General features: G+C 40.9%; 3 protein-coding genes across 14 annotated transcripts in view; 1 reads left to right on the top strand and 2 right to left on the bottom strand.

Moving 5' to 3' along the window:
- Nucleotides 1-4,400, top strand: part of raph1a (Ras association (RalGDS/AF-6) and pleckstrin homology domains 1a) — a 95,039-nt gene extending 90,639 nt beyond the window's left edge. For 2 of the 4 annotated variants that reach the window (XM_017691714.2, XM_017691717.2), the window contains one exon: nt 805-2,958. In XM_017691714.2, the coding sequence (XP_017547203.1) occupies nt 805-2,958 (2,154 nt within the window). Of the gene's footprint in view, nt 1-804 lie in introns of all 4 variants that reach the window. The other 2 variants (XM_017691713.2, XM_037539235.1) reach the window with 2 other exon arrangements.
- A 250-nt stretch (nt 4,401-4,650) lies between these two features.
- On the bottom strand, nt 4,651-10,113 carry LOC108423992 (secreted phosphoprotein 24). Its single transcript, XM_017691718.2, has 4 exons — nt 7,449-10,113; nt 6,454-6,581; nt 5,754-5,876; nt 4,651-5,635 (listed from the first exon to the last, which is right to left on the bottom strand). The coding sequence occupies exons 1-4, from the start codon at nt 7,501-7,503 to the stop codon at nt 5,432-5,434; spliced, it is 510 nt and encodes a 169-aa protein (XP_017547207.1). The 5' UTR covers nt 7,504-10,113; the 3' UTR covers nt 4,651-5,431.
- A 495-nt stretch (nt 10,114-10,608) lies between these two features.
- Nucleotides 10,609-14,624, bottom strand: part of abi2a (abl-interactor 2a) — a 38,550-nt gene continuing 34,534 nt past the window's right edge. For all 9 annotated transcript variants that reach the window (XM_017691726.2, XM_017691724.2, XM_017691722.2 and 6 more), the window contains 2 exons: nt 14,392-14,562; nt 10,609-12,750 (listed from right to left, as the gene is read on the bottom strand). In XM_017691726.2, coding sequence (XP_017547215.1) covers nt 12,575-12,750; nt 14,392-14,562 — 347 coding nt within the window. In that variant the 3' untranslated portion in view covers nt 10,609-12,574. The remainder of the gene's footprint in view (nt 12,751-14,391; nt 14,563-14,624) is intronic.

A 14,624-nucleotide genomic window follows, 5' to 3' on the forward strand; every position in this document is an offset into this window, starting at 1 on the left:
CAGAGTGTGTGTTTCCAATCCAGTGTTTCTGCTTGCTGATCTCAGCATAGTAGAGCTCTGGGCCCATATTTATCAAAATTCTCAGTATAAGAATGCTAATCTGGGGTTTATGTAACACTCAGTTGATTACATCAACTGATGAGATCTCATCTTACTCTGAGATGCTTGATGAATATGGGCTCTCAGATAAAGGACGACTGTCATCCTCATTATGTTCACTTCACCTTTATTCTTGTCCTTTTACCATTTTCATTCAATATCTGTCAATTTTTCTATCATTTTAAATTCATTTCACATCATCTTAATAGCTGTGCTAACTCTTCAGGCATATTCGGAGGACTACTACATATAGAAATTACACAAAAAAAAGTTATATTTTAACAAGAGAAACCAGCCCGAATCTAAATATCTAAAATTTTTCATTCTGAGATAGTTGTACAAATGTTATATGATTGTACTATATGCTTATTTTTAGATGTTTTTTACTTGTTTAAAGTAATTTTATTTAGTAAAATTATCTCATAGTATTTGTAGATCATTTTGCAGATTTTCAGCATGTTTTTAAACTAAGGAAAATTTTCTTATAATCTGCCAATATTGTGATTTTGCTTACAAATTACTCAAAACATGTAAAAAAAGGTCTGGAAATAAACATTCTTACTATAAGCTACAGCAATCTAAAATTGAAGTATATTAGATATATTCACTAGATTTAAGACAACTTGCCAATAAACAATTTTTGCAGTGTATAAAACATTCTAATATGCTATTATTAACTGTGTCTGTTTTTCCTCTCTTCTATAGATGAGAATGGATCCACCCCCACCTACACAGCCTACTAGAGCTTCTTATCCTCTCCAGCTTGCCCATTTGCCCCAAATGCCTCAGATGTCCCAAGCTGCTCTGTCCCATGGTAGCTACCCCAATGTGTCAGCCCAGTCTTCTCCTTCTCCACCATCACCTCCGCCTCCACCTCCACCTCCTCCTCCATTACCCAACCCCACCTACCACTCTACGCCAACCATGTTCACCAAGTATAGCACCATTGCCAGGTTGCAGAACATCTCCCAGGCTCCTAATCACTACAGACAGACACCTCTAGTGGCAGCCGTGCAACAGCAGCTGCAGCCCCCAGTCCCTCCTCCGCAGTGTGCAAAACCAGTAACAATGAACAATGTAGCAGCAGCGGCTAACAGTCCACCTCCACCACCACCCCCACCCCCTCTGACCATGCCAATGCCTGGCTCTGCCATGGCAGTACTGAAGTTAGGTCCCCCAAGCCCACAGCCACAGTTTACCCATCCACCGCCTCCAGAGGAGGAGCACCTGCCTCCCTCTGATCACATGCAGAGCAATGGAATTTTGCCTCCTCCACCACCACCGGAGCAGTTTAAATACCCCCCACCCCTCAGCACCAATGGCCTCCAGCAGTTCCTTGCTCAGAAATTTCCCAACATGAGCTATGACTTTTCTCCCCTCAGCCAGGATGAGGAGCCACCTCCGCCTCCACCTCCAGTGTGTTTCTCTCCTCCTCCACTTCCTCAACATGGGTCAGGGCCTCCCCCTGCACCACCTAAAACCTTCACTGGAGGATTTCCACCCCAGACTGCCCCCAAACCATCTGGACCTGGACACTGCATCTCTCCCATCTCTCCTATACCTCCTCCTGTGTCCCCAACCCCAACAACCACCTCTATGAAGAAGCAGCAGAGCTTCTCTGGAGGCCATAGCCCCAACCAGCCTCCACCCACCTTGCCAAAACAACACAGCTTCCCCTCAAAAGCACCACCTTTGTCTACTGCCATCTCCCCAACACCATCGCTTGTGAAACAGATTGCGAACCAGTTCCCTGGAACTCTGGATGCTTCTAAAAGCATTGTGTCCCCTCCAGTCGTAAAAGCCAAGCCTAAATGGCAACCAGGTGGGCAGATTCAGCCACAATCTCCTGAATTCCCCCCTCCTCCTCCTGAGAACAGCTTGGACTTTCCTCCTCCACCACCATCACCTCCTGCACCAAGCCCTCCTCCTTCCAAGATGGGGTCACCAATCAAGAAATCACCTTCCACCTCTTCCAACTCCTCAACAGGTTCAGCAGGCAAGAGGCCTCCTCCGACTCCGCAGCGAAACTCCAGCATGAAGTCTACCACGTCCATCGAGTATCAGGAGTCAAAGAAGGTGGAAGATCTGGTGAGCATGTTTGCTCAACCCAGTCAGCCTTCTTCCAGCTCCTTCTCTACCCCCTCTTCTACAACAGGCTCGCCATCCAAGGATTCTACTGCAAGCTTTCGAACACCAACAAAACCAGGCAAGATCAACCTTGCTAACTTGCCACTGGCTCTGCAGGGGAAATCTGGACAGCTCAACACAGATTTCCCCTCACCACCACCCGAGTGTGATTTCCCCCCTCCTCCTCCAGACTCTGAGCTCTTGCCTCCTCCACCCATGGAGCTTCATGCTGGAGCTCCAAAAGTGGCCGTGGTCAACCCCCAGCCACAACTGTCCTCTAACACATCGTCATGGAAACAGAGCTCCATGAGGAAGACGCCTCCTCCCACTATACAGCGGCGAAGCAGTGGACCCCCCGAACCTCTGGCCCTTTCTCCACCCCCCCAACAGATCCCCCTCACTCCCTTCAACTCTCAAATGCCTCCCACCTCACCTAAGGGCAATCTCTCCATGCAGCCCAACTTCCTCGAGGACCTCAACAGGACTTTAAAGAGGAAATCCATGTCCAGGCACGGCTCCCTCACCTCCTCTCGCATCTCCACCAAGCTGGAGCCTGTGGCCACTATGGACGACATGGCCCTCCCGCCTCCTCCCCCAGAGCTGCTGCTGGGCCAGCAGAAAAAGGGCGGCTACACAGGTGCCAACATCTCAGGCTATGCAACGTTACGGCGCGGGCCTCCCCCGGCGCCTCCAAAACGGGACCAAAACACCAAACTGACCAGAGAGTGGTAAATCATGGCATGCGCCTAATGCTGTGTGCTCTTCTCCATTCAAACTCCGCCAGCTGTTGCAGGCCACAACGTGAGAACAACTGAGAAGAATACTGTTCCTCATTTTAGCCCCAGTTATTACCACAGTATGAAAAAAGCAAGCCAAATCACCTACAGTATAAGCTTTCTCTGCGTGTTTGTGCCGCTTTGCAATTACGTGTAAGCAGTTATACAAAAACAACAAAAGCAACAAAAAGAGACTCTGCCGTTACTATACTTAGGTACTGCATGGACTCCATCATGACGAAAGGGGATTATGTATGTATAATAAAAGATGTATCTGGAAATGTGGGGTGGGGAGGGTGCTTTTACCATTTTTTATATGAAATTATTTAATACCTGAAATATATTCTTATTTCAAAGTTTAGTTTTTAAACCCTTGACTGTATGCGTTAAACGTGAATAGAAAAGGTTGAAGAAGAGATGTGTATATGTGTGCATTTTGTCTGAGTGGTTAGGTTGATCCACTCTCAGAAGAAAAGCAATGGCTTGGTAACATTGCTTCACTTACTCACTATTAAAAAAGTCCAGAATTTCAAGGCTGATTTGTTGCATATGTTCTGAATGAAGTAATTGGAAATGTTCCCGTAATGCGGCTAAACCTATCATAATAACCGAAAATTCATTATTGAGAAAAGAAACTCAGTTAATCTGATTAAACCCTTCCTTTACATGATGAAAAAGAACCCAGTTACAGTGTGTGGGGCTCTTTAGCCCTGCTGTGTCTGAGATTGGATGTTTTCTGTCTGTTTATGTTGGTTACATTGCTATCTATCTGTACATACTGCAGCTGTTCCTGACTTTAACAGCTTCTGTTAGCTCTGTGGCTCACAGAACAATGTTTTCTTTTCACTTGTGGACTGTTTTTGCATTGCCTTTATATATATATATATATATATATGCCCTCAGAGCACTTCTCATATCTGGGTTACATATCTTTGTTTCAAAGTCAGAAGCCTTTTCGCATCGTCTTGTACTGATTACTCTTGTAAGAGTAGGAGTGATCATTCAGAGTATTAGCTGATCTGACATCAGGAGGCTGTAGCTTCTCTGAGACACTTGATATGTGGGCAGTTGTCTAGTCACTTTTGTTGATGTGTACAGTACGAGAGCTTTTGGAACAGAGAACGGTGTTTTTTACCTGTTAAGTTCAAATCTGACCACATGACCCTGTAAGAGCACTGTGTTTTTTAACTTATGGTAGCTACAGATTTTCAATTTGCTTATAAACGTTATCGGCCTAGTTAATTCACATCTGTTCTAGGGAACAAAGTAGAGCATCGTAGCCGTGAGTGCACAGTGCTAATGCTGGTTGTTAAAGTCAGGAGTATTTTAGATAAAATACACGGGAAAGTTATTGTCTGTTGCATTTAAACTGAACAATATAAATGTGTAACTCCTGCAGTGAACTGTCCCAGTGCTTTCTTCTGTGTGGGTGTTGTTTTTATGTATGTGTGATGGTTGTAATCTGATTTGAAGGGGAGCTCAAAGTTGCCTTTCTAAGCATAATGTGTGTATCTGTGGGATTTGCATTTTGCACTTTGGGCAGGGCTTCTGAGGCTCTAGACTGCATTCATATAAAGAAGACTATTTCTTGTCTTGTGGCAGATGTTAGAACATAACCTATGACCTTTTCATCTCCTCAGAACATCAGTTTTTCAATTTTAAACGCTTTTATTCTTTAGTTGCTCAGGAAATACATTTTTAATTTCATTTTTCATCCCAGCATGAAACAAGTTATTATTACAAATGTAAAAAAAATGGCTTGTAGAAAAAAAAAACTAAGTAGTACAGTGAGTGACATTAAGACTGTGAGGCACTGAATTAGGTGGCTGTTCTGTCTGTATTGCTCTGTATTTTTTTCATTTCTATCTACATAAACATTGTGCCAGTAAACACCAGTACGTAGGTATTTGTTGAGAGCTTATGACACTATTCACAACATGACATATTTTGTGAAGTATTGTATGAGGGCAAGTGTCTCTGATGGCTTCAAAAGCTTCTACTTAATGGACGGATGGTGTTGTTAACTAGGCCTCTGTCTTACATGCTCTCTTACTCTCTTTAGTATAAGGGCCCTTATGTCAATACACTGCCATTAAATTGTAAACATGTAGTGTCATCCTGCAAATACTGAAAGCTGTTGATGTTTTCTTAAGTTTTAACCTTTTTAAATACATTATCTAAGGCTTAGCTTCCTTTGTGTGTAGCCTTCTATTATGTCTGAATTTCCAAAAAAACCTTCTTATCACTAAATTGAAGAACAATGAAAACCACATTTTCTAGCACTGAATCTTCAGAAAAAAAACTAATTCTCATATTTCTTGCCTTAGTTTAAAAAAAAACAAAAAAACTTGTCACTGAATTCATGAGCACATGTTGAACTCAGTGAGTGCTCTGGTTATATGTTTTACTTTAATTTCAGAGAGTTCTCTCTAATCACAGCCCCAGCTTAGAATGTGTTGGCAGATGATGGCTCCTAGTGTGTAGACCCTCTGCCTGTCCATTTGTGCTTTCTGTGGGATCCTCTCCTCACTGCTGGACTCTGAGCTCGAGCTCAACGCCCTCGGTCCGCAACTGAGGTCCAGCAGAGAAATGAAGTCACCAGACACACGGACATAACTGGAGCACTGAACAGACTGGACAGGAGAGAAAACTTATGATGTGTCTATCAGGTATGTTTCATAGTAAAATTACAGAGAAAACACACATATTGGTCAGAAAATGTAATGTTTATTATTAAAGGGAACACCTTACTCTGAACAGTTTCAGGCTGAATGGACACCTGTCTGGGAACCCTGGCTGGTGTTTGAGACAGACTGTCTCTCTTAGGCCAAAGTTAAGAATAAACTCGTAAGTATTGAAGCCCACCAGCTTGACCTTGGAAAACAAAACAAACAGTAGATATTGTCATTAAAAACCAGTGGTGTATAGAAGTAAAAGAATTAGTACTTTGGAAAAATAAGAACTCATGCAGAAGTGAAGGTATTTTCCAAATAATGACATGAATAAATGGATAATTAACACATGCAGCATGTATTTGTATAGGAACTTTAGTTTGTCAGGCACTAATCTTCTCTCTTTTTTTATTTCTTAGTACTGTTGTGAATGTTCATTAGATGTCTGAGTCAAATCTGTCGTTCCTTTCCTCATAAGCGTATTGAAGCAGAAGTATTCTTATTTGAAAGTACTCAAAGCATCGAATCCATCAAAATGGTACATGTAGCGGACTGAACATAACCAGTTCACACTGTTCTGAATGTGGAATGTTTTGAACCTTTGGCCTTTACAAACTGCATTACTCTCAATAGCCACAAGAGGGCATCAGCATCCTGTAGATTGTGCTGTGGTTCAGTGGTTCAGATGAAGTTCTGAGACTTTTTGCTCTCCTGTCTGAGACAGAATCTCCTGCCTGAGTTCCACACTTGCAAAACAAACTGAAAGCCGTTAGAATCACCTGTTTAACGGACTGGTTGGTTGCCCTGTACAGGCTGAAGGAGGGAGAGCGATCATTTATTTGAGTAACAGAGGCCCTCAGTGCCAAGTCTGCTAGAAGCTCGAGGTTGTCCATCACCACGGGCAGTCCTGTGAAAAGAGTTGCTGTAATGTTTGGAGAAGAGCAATGGAGCAGGCACCGTCCTGTAGCGACTCTTAACAGTTTGCTTTAACTGCATTTTCCAGGGTCTTTAAGGGAGTCATTTACCGAGTCCTATTACATTTGGGACTTAACCGAGCCTGACGGAAGAAATTAGGCTTGCTAATTGTATCATTAAAGCACCATTCCAGAGCTCAGTACTAACACGGTTCCTCCAGGACTAAAAAAACATTACATTATATATGAGATTTCTTTATACTACATAATATGTCCAAAAGTATCCAGACAGCCCTTCTTTTTAGTTCATTAGCTGCTCTAAGCTTGAATCATCTCAATAGAAAAGCACTGGGATGTTCTGAAGCAGCTGCACATGAGCCTAAGGTCACCATGACCAGTGCCAAGTGTCAGCTAGAGGGGTTTAAAGCCCCTCCTCAGCACTGGGCTGTGAAGCAGTGGAACTGCAATCTCAGGAGTGATTGAGTGCCATCCAAGTGGCATTTGTGTTCCAAATCTAATAAATGAATGCAATCAAAACCTCACAGCAGTGTTCCCACATCCAGTGTAAAGCCTTCCCAGAAGAGTAGAATTACTGCAGCAAATCCCATATGAATACCTTTTGATTTCAGCAGACGTGTTAGACGAGCAGGTGTCTACAAACTTTTGGACACATGCATATAGAACGTGTAGAGTGATTCTTTATGCACAAGCGCTTTATAGGCGTGGCTTCTGCTGTGGTGGTACCTAAAACGGACGTTGTTCGTAGCAATTCGTGACTAAGTCTTTACAACTGCACACCTTTGTATTGGCAAATGATACACCTACTAAGAGAAGCGCGCAAAGCTGCCAGTGACACCTACCTGAGATGCACAAACACGCTGAGAGAAGCAGTGGAACCGAGGCTGATGTCATCATCCCGTCTGATAGCGCTCATCAGTAAAGCTCAGCACTTCGCAGTGTCCCAGCAGAGGAGCTGTATTTTGAGCCCTTCACAGCAGGGCTGAATACACACAGTGCCCCAAGGCTGGCAGTCAAACTAACAGGCACGGCCAAGCATAGAATTAACCACATAATGAATGCCTTGCCATTTTGATGAAGCCTCGTAAGTCGCCTGAGGATGTTGTGGTTCAGATAAACAGGCCAGTGTAGTGGGAGGGCTGATCATTTAATGTCATGATTAAGATCTGCTTATATAATTCAGCGCTCATCCAGCAGGGAGAGGGTGACGGAGCAGAACGCAGAAAAATAAGATCCCAGGGTGCACTGAGCAGACTTTGCCTCAGGAGTGTCGTCCGTTTGTAATGACAGGAAAGGCCAGTGTAGTGCAGGGCATAAATGGAAGTGTTAAATGTGTGTTGGTTTGTCAAGTATTGTCTCATTTGAGTCACAGTAATGAACATTAATACTCTAAATGTGTCATACTTTGTATTTTTTCCTAAGTGCATCTTTTTTTTTAAATGATGATGTGGTGTTAAACAGCAGGTGAAGCAGGTCAGACAGCAGCAATCAAGTAAATTGTTAGTTTCTGATTTCTGACTTGGAAATTCAACACAGCAGGTTATACAACCCAGCATTTAGATCTGGGTGACCTGAAGATTCTTTTCTGTTTCTTTTTTTTTTTTTCAGACCCAAGACAGAAGCTACCTGATTAAGTGTAGCTACTGTACAGAATACATACTGTAATTTCATTTTAGCATGTGCACACATAGCGTTAACCTTTAGCTCGCTTGTGATAACTGATCATTTCTGTAATTTCTCAAACGTGACATATGGGATATGACTGTAGTCTGAGACTGTAGGCCTTTATGTTCCGCACTTACAATCAAAAATCCTAAAGATGCAACAGAAAATCCAGAGCAGTCCTCGCACAGGCTGGTTATTCATTAAATAAAGCACTTTCAGAACAACAGCACCATCAATTAGTTCATTCAAAATCATTTATAGTAGTAAATGGTTCATATTTCTAATACAGTGAAAGTCTTGCGCAAATGCCTGTCCCATTTTATCAATATTTTTCAATATGTATGCAATTTTAGAGGCATATGAGAAAATAAAATAGTAAGGCAGCTACGGTGTGTTTGGATAGTTGTTGGGGTAAATGTGGTCTTTGGGAGCAACTTTTGTTGAAAGGCCACAGCTGTAACCCAGTGGCTTTGAGACAGAAGATCAGGTAAGTAAATTGAAAAAAAGTAAATACTAATAAATTCATATTATAATAGGTCAGTTTCTTAATGGAATTCCACCTGAAATCTGACTTTTGGAAAGGTTAAGAAATAATGATTATATCTCTACATTCTTGCTTCTGGTGTTGATTTAAAATGCTACTCTTAACTGATGTTCATGGGAAAACACTCCAATGTATGTTTACGTAGATTTTCTCCATGTTGCCTTGATTCTGCTGATTAACTGCAGACTAAAAGCACTTCCCTCTCCAGTTTTAAACATCAACAGCCTGTGGGCCTGAGAGTCTGAAACCCTCCAGCAATCTTACTTACTGTCTCTGACCATCTGGAGTGCAATATCTGCCAAGTTATATAAGCCAAAAAGAAGATGAAGCGTATCTGAAGCAATGAAGTCTTGTTCAGTTAAACATTTTAGGAAAACAAAGAGTTTAGAGCTTCATCCACATTTCACTTCATGATGAAATGTATACATTTTTGTGTATCTACATAGTTTTCAACAGTGTTCCAATGATAGCAGTGGGTGTTCCTTTTCATTTATATAACACCATATATTAATTGCTTTTTGTAAATGTATAGAAACATGAAATATTACATATGTACAGCCACAAAATCATTTCAAATAGCTTTTATTATCATACAGTTGATCCAGTTTTTCTGTGTAGTTTCCTGTTTAGTCTGGATAATGCCCTCTGATACTGTTAGTGGTCCCGTTTTGGACAGGCTTGTGTTAAGCACTGCTTTGGAGTTTTCTCATACTCTAACATGTGCTAGTTTAGAAGCTGAAGAGAGCAGATGTACAAAATGCCTGAGCACGAGTGCTGATTTAGGACCCTGTTGTTAGTAACAGGAATAACAGGAATGAGCACATTGTGGGCTGAAGGATCCTAGAACAGCATCATCACTTAAACACTTTGTACTTATGAATGAACGCACAGAACAGCAACATGCAAATACTGACTAAATCAGTTCACTTTGTAAAGAAATGAAGGAAAAATTCAATACACAGTAATGGCTATTACACCTTCACAGTTACACTCTCTCACATAATGGAAATTTATATGTGCGCGCACACACACACACACAGGCCACTTTATTAGGTACACCTAGTAGTAGTAAAACATTGGACCCCCTTTTGCCTTCAGAACTGCCTTAATTCTTTGTGGCAGACTTTCAACAAGGTGTTGGAAACATTACTCCAAGATTTTGGTTGGGTATTCAAGTTACTGTTGCCTTTCTATCATCTCGAACCAGTCTGCCCATTCTCCTCTGACCCCTCACATCAACAAGGCATTTTCTTCCACACAACTGCTGCTCACTGGATATTTTCTCTTTTTCGGACCGTTCTCTGTAAACCCTAGAGATGGTTGTGCGTGAAAATCCCAGTAGATCAGCAGTTTCTGAAATACTCAGACCAACCCGTCTGGCACCAACAACCACACCACGTTCAAAGTCACTTAAATCACCTTTCTTCCCCATTCTGATGCTCGGTCTGCACTTCAGCAAGTTGTCTTGACCACCTCTACATGCCTAAATGCATTGAGGTGTGGCCGTGTGATTGGCTCATTAGCTATTTGTGTTAACAAGAAATCAGATAGGTGTACCTAATAAAGTGGCCAGTGAGTGTGTGTGTATATACATATATGTATGTATGCACACATCCTTACCCAAAATATACATTTTTATTTAGATATACATCTCTCTATATACTCACAGTCTGTGTACAACTGCATACTCTCTGATAATCTTTTCAAGCTACAAAATTAAACCAAGAAATCTCTTGTGACTTCAGTTTTAAGAGAATGGCCAGCCTATCTCAAATATAAATATACTCCATGTGTCTGCTTGCTTTGCTTTTTATTATCTTCAAAACTATGTGCTTTCTGTGATGAGCAAATACAAAATAGCATCTCTAAACATCTCAGTTCACCAGGTATTATTGCAAACCCAAGTAAGGAATATGGCTGTGCTGCGGTTTTATTGCTATTCCAACCTGGTATTACCCTCCATTTTCTACAACAACGTATATTCCGCTGTGGCGGACTCTAACTGGCGATCGGACACTACGCATCCCAGCTAATCCAGAGGAGGTCTGTAAACATCAGCCAAACCATGTTAGACAATGAACGGAGTACAGAGAGTCGATTACTGGTGAGAGTTGTCAAGCATTATACAGGCATTGTAACATTAAAATATGCCACAAAAAATATACTTCATTAGCACCTGACCGGTTATTCACTCTGAAAATTCCTAGCAGCTGTATGACCTGCTGATGAGAAATAAAAAAAAATGTTACCTGTCTTTAAACTCAAAAGTAAAGATGAGAAAAATAATGTGAAATTAAAATAACATGACGTTTGATTTTTATTGAGCATGCAATTTATGTAGCACTACACAACATATCAAAAACCAACTTGGCCATTTGGTTAGCATCACTACACAATATATATAATTTAAAAAAATGAGGAAAAAAAAATACACAAAGCAAAGCTGATGAAGACCCTATTTAGTACTGCATGTTTTAGGGCTGACCGATTTCTTACTTTAGTGTTAGGAACAGGCAGATTATGCGGGCACAGCTCAGCAGCAAAATACACCAGCTTTACAAATGGACACTTGAAGATGAAGTTAAGGATGCTGAGGGTGAAAATCTTTGTGCAAATAGTTCAATATTTCACTCTTCCTCCTCTCTCTCTCTCTCAGTCTTGCCCATTCAGAACTTCTCATTTGCACTTGCCATCTAACGGAATCAAACACTGTTGTTGCAAAGGAGTTCAACATTTCTGTCTTACATAAAGTGAAAGCTGGCACTCTCCTTTATGCTCTCTGGGCATTTTATATCTGTGGAAGATACCAAACCAAAAAAAAAATTCCATTGATTGTGTAACACTTATTCCTGTCTTGAGAAGTTATTGCTCAAGAGCAATCACAACATCTGGGGCCAGTTTTATCAAAAGTTACCCAATCTGATTTCAGCTCTGGATAAGATTAATGTCTAAGATCTGGCTACTTTGGTAGCCAGCTCAGGGAGTTATTCCACACCAAAATCTAATCGGATAACCGCTGCCTGTTGAATACATGGAAATTACAGATTTCTGTAAAGATTCTGTCAAGAAGCACAGAATCAAGGACTTAAACCAATACACTTGTCCAGTGGACACCCACAAAACTCGCTAAAATACTGTATTTTTCCCTCCTTCCTCTGCTTTCATTCATTGCATTCTACTGCAGTCTTTCCCTCTTTTTTGACACTGGCCTCCTGCTTTCTGAATACGAATGTAGTGTTTCCCTTTTTCAGCTACTTTCTGTATAAACCTAGCCAACTTTCCCTTTCAAAAGACATCGATCAACCCCATACAAGACCCCAGAACTCACTGTGTTGAGGACATTTAAAGTCAAAAATAGAGTTATACCAAAATAAAGAGGGAGATTCACCATGGTGAGCACCTCGTCTTTAGTACGTGAAATATCTCGTCCTCAACCACAAAACTACTTCATTTTTTTTAAAATCTTAGTCAAACAGAGGAAAATAGTGGTTGTGCTCAGAATCCTTCATCCAACATAACAGTAAACACTGGGATTTATTGTTATTAATGGAATTTTTTTGTATTCTAATAGTGTATTTCTTCCCCATGTATCAGTCTGTGGTGAAAAGCTGGCACAGTCCATGAAGTGTCAACGTTCAACATTTCTCGACCACTGAACTGAGATCGCCCACGTCTGAACATACCCATCTGCTTTTATGGATATCTGTGTGCAGACCCATGCGTGCTAGCTTTAGCGCCTGGGTAGCGTTGGCTCAGGGCTCATTCTGTGTAGTGCATGATGGACTCCACATAGTTGCCGGGGAAGAGACCTGTAGTGCCATTCATCACGCCCTCGTACCAGCCATCATCGTTCTTCTTGATAACGTAGATGATGGCTCCCTCCTGGAACGTCAGTTCATCTTCTTTGTCTTGTGTGTAGTCGTAGATTGCCACCACTGACATAACGGAAAAAATTAAAACACGATGTATGTACATACAGTATACATACAGTCATATGTAAAAGTGACTGCATAAATTAAAGCAAATGATTAACCAATTAACCATTAACCAGCAAAAAAAACAAACAAAAAAAAGTCGTTTGAGCATATTTAATGAAGTATGAAATCAAAACAGTGGGATTGGGGGCGAGTGTTCGAGAGGACAATAGCACAACTACAATAAATGTACTGTTTAATCTCTCAGTGTATCAATACAGAATTCAGAATTCAGCAAATAATGGTGAAACAGGCAATGTTTTCCTCTAGACAGGTCTATCAAAAATAAATAAATAAATAAAGCATGCAGCTACAAATATTGGTCCAGTTCTTGGAGGAAAAAGTGTAAATCACACAGGGGTGTACAAAATCATAGAGAAGGATGTAATGGAGGGCAATGACTTTTGCCAAAGCTAGTCCTGGTTGTGGCGTTCCTGTTTGTTTCTGGGACAGTAATGAGTGCAAACATCACCTTAGAACTTGAGAATACTAAACTTTCAGTAGCCAATCCTTACATAGTCCAGTCATTTTGTCTATGTATAAGCATTTGATCACACAGTCATAACTGACATAGTATAGCTTTCAGCCGTAGGTTCAAACAAAACCAGGTTCTTACATAGTATGAATTAATGAGTATGATTAATGGTTCATAGGTATGGTTTCAGGCCATTTACTTCATAAACTCACTTATGCCTAGCTGCATCTACACTACATTCCATGGTCCATACAAAGAACACATTTAAATATGTATCTCTGTGCATTAGAGGAGAATTGAGTTGAATTGTGTTTGTTGGCTCAGATGATTCTCATAATGAAAATACACATCTAAGTGACAACTTCCTAGATTTTTGCTGCTGGACAGTGGTGGACTCTTAAATTAAATTAAAAAAAAAACTGTCAACCAAGTTCTATTTTAACACGAGTACAATCAATACCACAGGCAAAACAAACTGCTAGCATGCTATCTTTATACACTTAAAAACTATGGTTATTTAAGGGTTCTTTAGTACAGAAAATGGTTCTATATAGAACCGCGAACACCTGAATAACCCTTGGAGTGATTAAAGGTTTCTTTGCAATGTGAAAGTGTTCTTCACATTGATGGAGAAGGTGCTGTAGATGGTTCTATATATATATATATAACACTCTTCAACAATGTTCTATAGCACCAAAAAGAGTTGTTCTACTGGAAGCTTGACATCGTAAAAATAGAATAACCATTTTTGATGCCATATAGAACCCTTTTCAAAAAGGTTCTATAAAGAACCATATACAACACATTTTCCAACAATCTGAAGAATGCTTTTGCAATGCAAAGAACTCATTAATCATGCAAAGGTTTATTTGAGTGTCCATGATTCTATGTAGAACCATTTTTACTAAAGAAGCACTGAAAAGTGTAGCTAAGGGAACTGTTCTTTCCTTGCAAGAGAAAATGTTTAGTTTTAACCATGATGTGTTCTTTGCACATAGCATGCTAACTTACGTTACATCTATGGGCTAATGACAGACCAGCTGTCCACTCGACAAATCTGTATAGTGCATCTGTATTAGCATACTTTTCATTGTAAGTATAAAATGTAAAGAATTCAAATTAAGTACCTTTCTCCAGGTAAGTACGCGGTGCCCAAGGTGGGTCCTCCTCAGCATAGGGATCACTGTACTCCACCACGGCCGATTCTTCTTCATAATCCTCTGGGGGTGGTGCAGGGGGCTGTGCCTCCTCAAACACATTCTCCTCTGTGGGGGGTGGAGGGGGAGGAGCATCTGAAACTGCCATGGAGAAGAACTATGAACCACAAGTGCCAAAGTGAAGGCATAAAGTCTTATAAAAT

The sequence above is a fragment of the Pygocentrus nattereri genome, chromosome 6 (genome assembly GCF_015220715.1).
Source record: "Pygocentrus nattereri isolate fPygNat1 chromosome 6, fPygNat1.pri, whole genome shotgun sequence".
Classification (NCBI taxonomy): Eukaryota; Metazoa; Chordata; class Actinopteri; order Characiformes; family Serrasalmidae; genus Pygocentrus; species Pygocentrus nattereri.

What these genes read in the sequence shown, in the direction of transcription:
- LOC108423992 (XM_017691718.2), bottom strand. Translation starts at nt 7,503, where the DNA reads ATGATGACATCAGCCTCGGTTCCACTGCTTCTCTCAGCGTGTTTGTGC. An exon ending in AGCGTGTTTGTGCATCTCAG is followed by an intron (nt 6,582 to 7,448) that starts GTAGGTGTCACT and finishes CTCTTTTCACAG; the next exon opens with GACTGCCCGTGGTGATGGAC. An exon ending in CCAACCAGTCCGTTAAACAG is followed by an intron (nt 5,877 to 6,453) that starts GTGATTCTAACG and finishes TTGTTTTCCAAG; the next exon opens with GTCAAGCTGGTGGGCTTCAA.